General features: G+C 73.4%; 1 protein-coding gene across 1 annotated transcript in view; it reads left to right on the forward strand.

Annotated features, from left to right (window-relative positions):
* Positions 1-6: 6 nt before the first annotated feature.
* Positions 7-1,411, forward strand: part of MRPL28 (mitochondrial ribosomal protein L28) — a 6,252-nt gene continuing 4,847 nt past the window's right edge. The window contains exons 1-5 of the mRNA XM_012731722.1: positions 7-299; positions 475-627; positions 727-861; positions 927-1,013; positions 1,303-1,407. Coding sequence (XP_012587176.1) covers positions 12-299; positions 475-627; positions 727-861; positions 927-1,013; positions 1,303-1,407 — 768 coding nt within the window. The 5' untranslated portion in view covers positions 7-11. The remainder of the gene's footprint in view (positions 300-474; positions 628-726; positions 862-926; positions 1,014-1,302; positions 1,408-1,411) is intronic.

Here is a 1,411-nt window from a genome sequence, read left to right on the forward strand (position 1 = left end):
GGCCGGCCGCGATGCCCCTGCACCGGTTCCCGGTCGCGCTGTGGAAGCGGCTCCGGCTGCGGGACGGCATCTGCGCCCGCCTGCCCGGGCACTACCTGCGCTCGCTGGAGGACACGCGGGCGCCCACGCCCGTGCACTACCGGCCCCACGGAGCCCCGTTCAAGGTCAACCCCAAGAATGGGCAGCGCGAGCGCGTGCAGGACGTGCCCATCCCGGTCCACTACCCCCGGGAGTCGCAGCTGGGGCTGTGGGGCGGCGAAGGCTGGGTCCTGGGCTACAGGTACCTCGGGGACGACAAGGTGAGCGCGCGGCCCTCTGCTCTGCCGGCGGCCGGGAGGTGCCTGCGGGGGCCCAGACTGGCCGCCCCGGGACAGCAGGTGTGGGCAGCAGGTGTGGGCGGGCGCCTGTGTGTTGCGAGCGGGGCCCACCTGGCCCCGGGCGGCCGCGGGGACTCGGGCGCCGCCTCGCCCGCAGCTCGGCAAGCGCGTGCGGAAGGTGTGGAAGCCGCAGCTGTTCCGGCGCGAGCTCTATAGCGAGATCCTGGACGCCACCTTCGCCGTGACGGTGACCATGCGCACCCTGGACCTCATCGACGCGGCCTTCGGGTTCGACTTCTACATCCTCAAGGCAGGTGTCGCGCCGCCCTCCGTGGTCCTGCCAGGCCGCCCCCCTCCCGCCTGCCGTGTCTGGGCCCGGGCACCCGCCCACCCACGCTGGTCTCCACAGACGCCGCCGGAGGACCTGTGCTCGAAGTTCGGCATGGACCTCAAGCGGGGCATGCTGCTGCGCCTCGCCCGCCAGGACCCCCAGCTGCACCCACAGGACCCCGGCAGGCGAGCCGCCATCTACCGCAAGTACCAGGTGAGGCCCGGCCCCCGCCCCGCCCGGCCGGCCCCCGCCCACCTCACGCGCCCCTGTGTCCCCAGGAGTTTGCCGTGCCAGAGGCGGAGGCCGAGTGGGTCGGGCTGACGCTGGAGGAGGCGCTGGAGAAGCAGAGGCTTCTGGAGGAGCAGGTGAGAGCCGCGGCCCCGCCCGCCCCCACCCCTCTGGCCAGCTGGGAGTCTCCTGGACAGAAAGGCCGGGCACCGCGTCTGCAGATCTCAAGACGCAACCTCTGGGGGGTGCAGCCTCCCCAGGGGCCCTGTGTGTCTGGAGCACGGCACCCCAGGGCAGGGACCAAGGGGCGCCCAGCTTCCCCCTCCCCCAGCGCCCCTGGCCAGTTGCTTAGTGGACTAGTAGCGCCCGGCCCTGCCCGCCCCCACCCCGGCTCTGCGGGGGGCTCACAGCCCTCCCTCCCCACAGGACCCCACCCCCCTGTTCAAGGTCTACACAGAGGAGCTGGTCAGGCGGCTTCAGCACCAGGCGCTGTCCGAGCCTGCGGCCATGGTGCCAGGGCGGGCCGGCGGAAAGG

This window comes from Condylura cristata, unplaced genomic scaffold, assembly GCF_000260355.1.
Source record: "Condylura cristata isolate star-nosed mole 26May11 unplaced genomic scaffold, ConCri1.0 scaffold00032, whole genome shotgun sequence".
Lineage (NCBI taxonomy): Eukaryota > Metazoa > Chordata > Mammalia > Eulipotyphla > Talpidae > Condylura > Condylura cristata.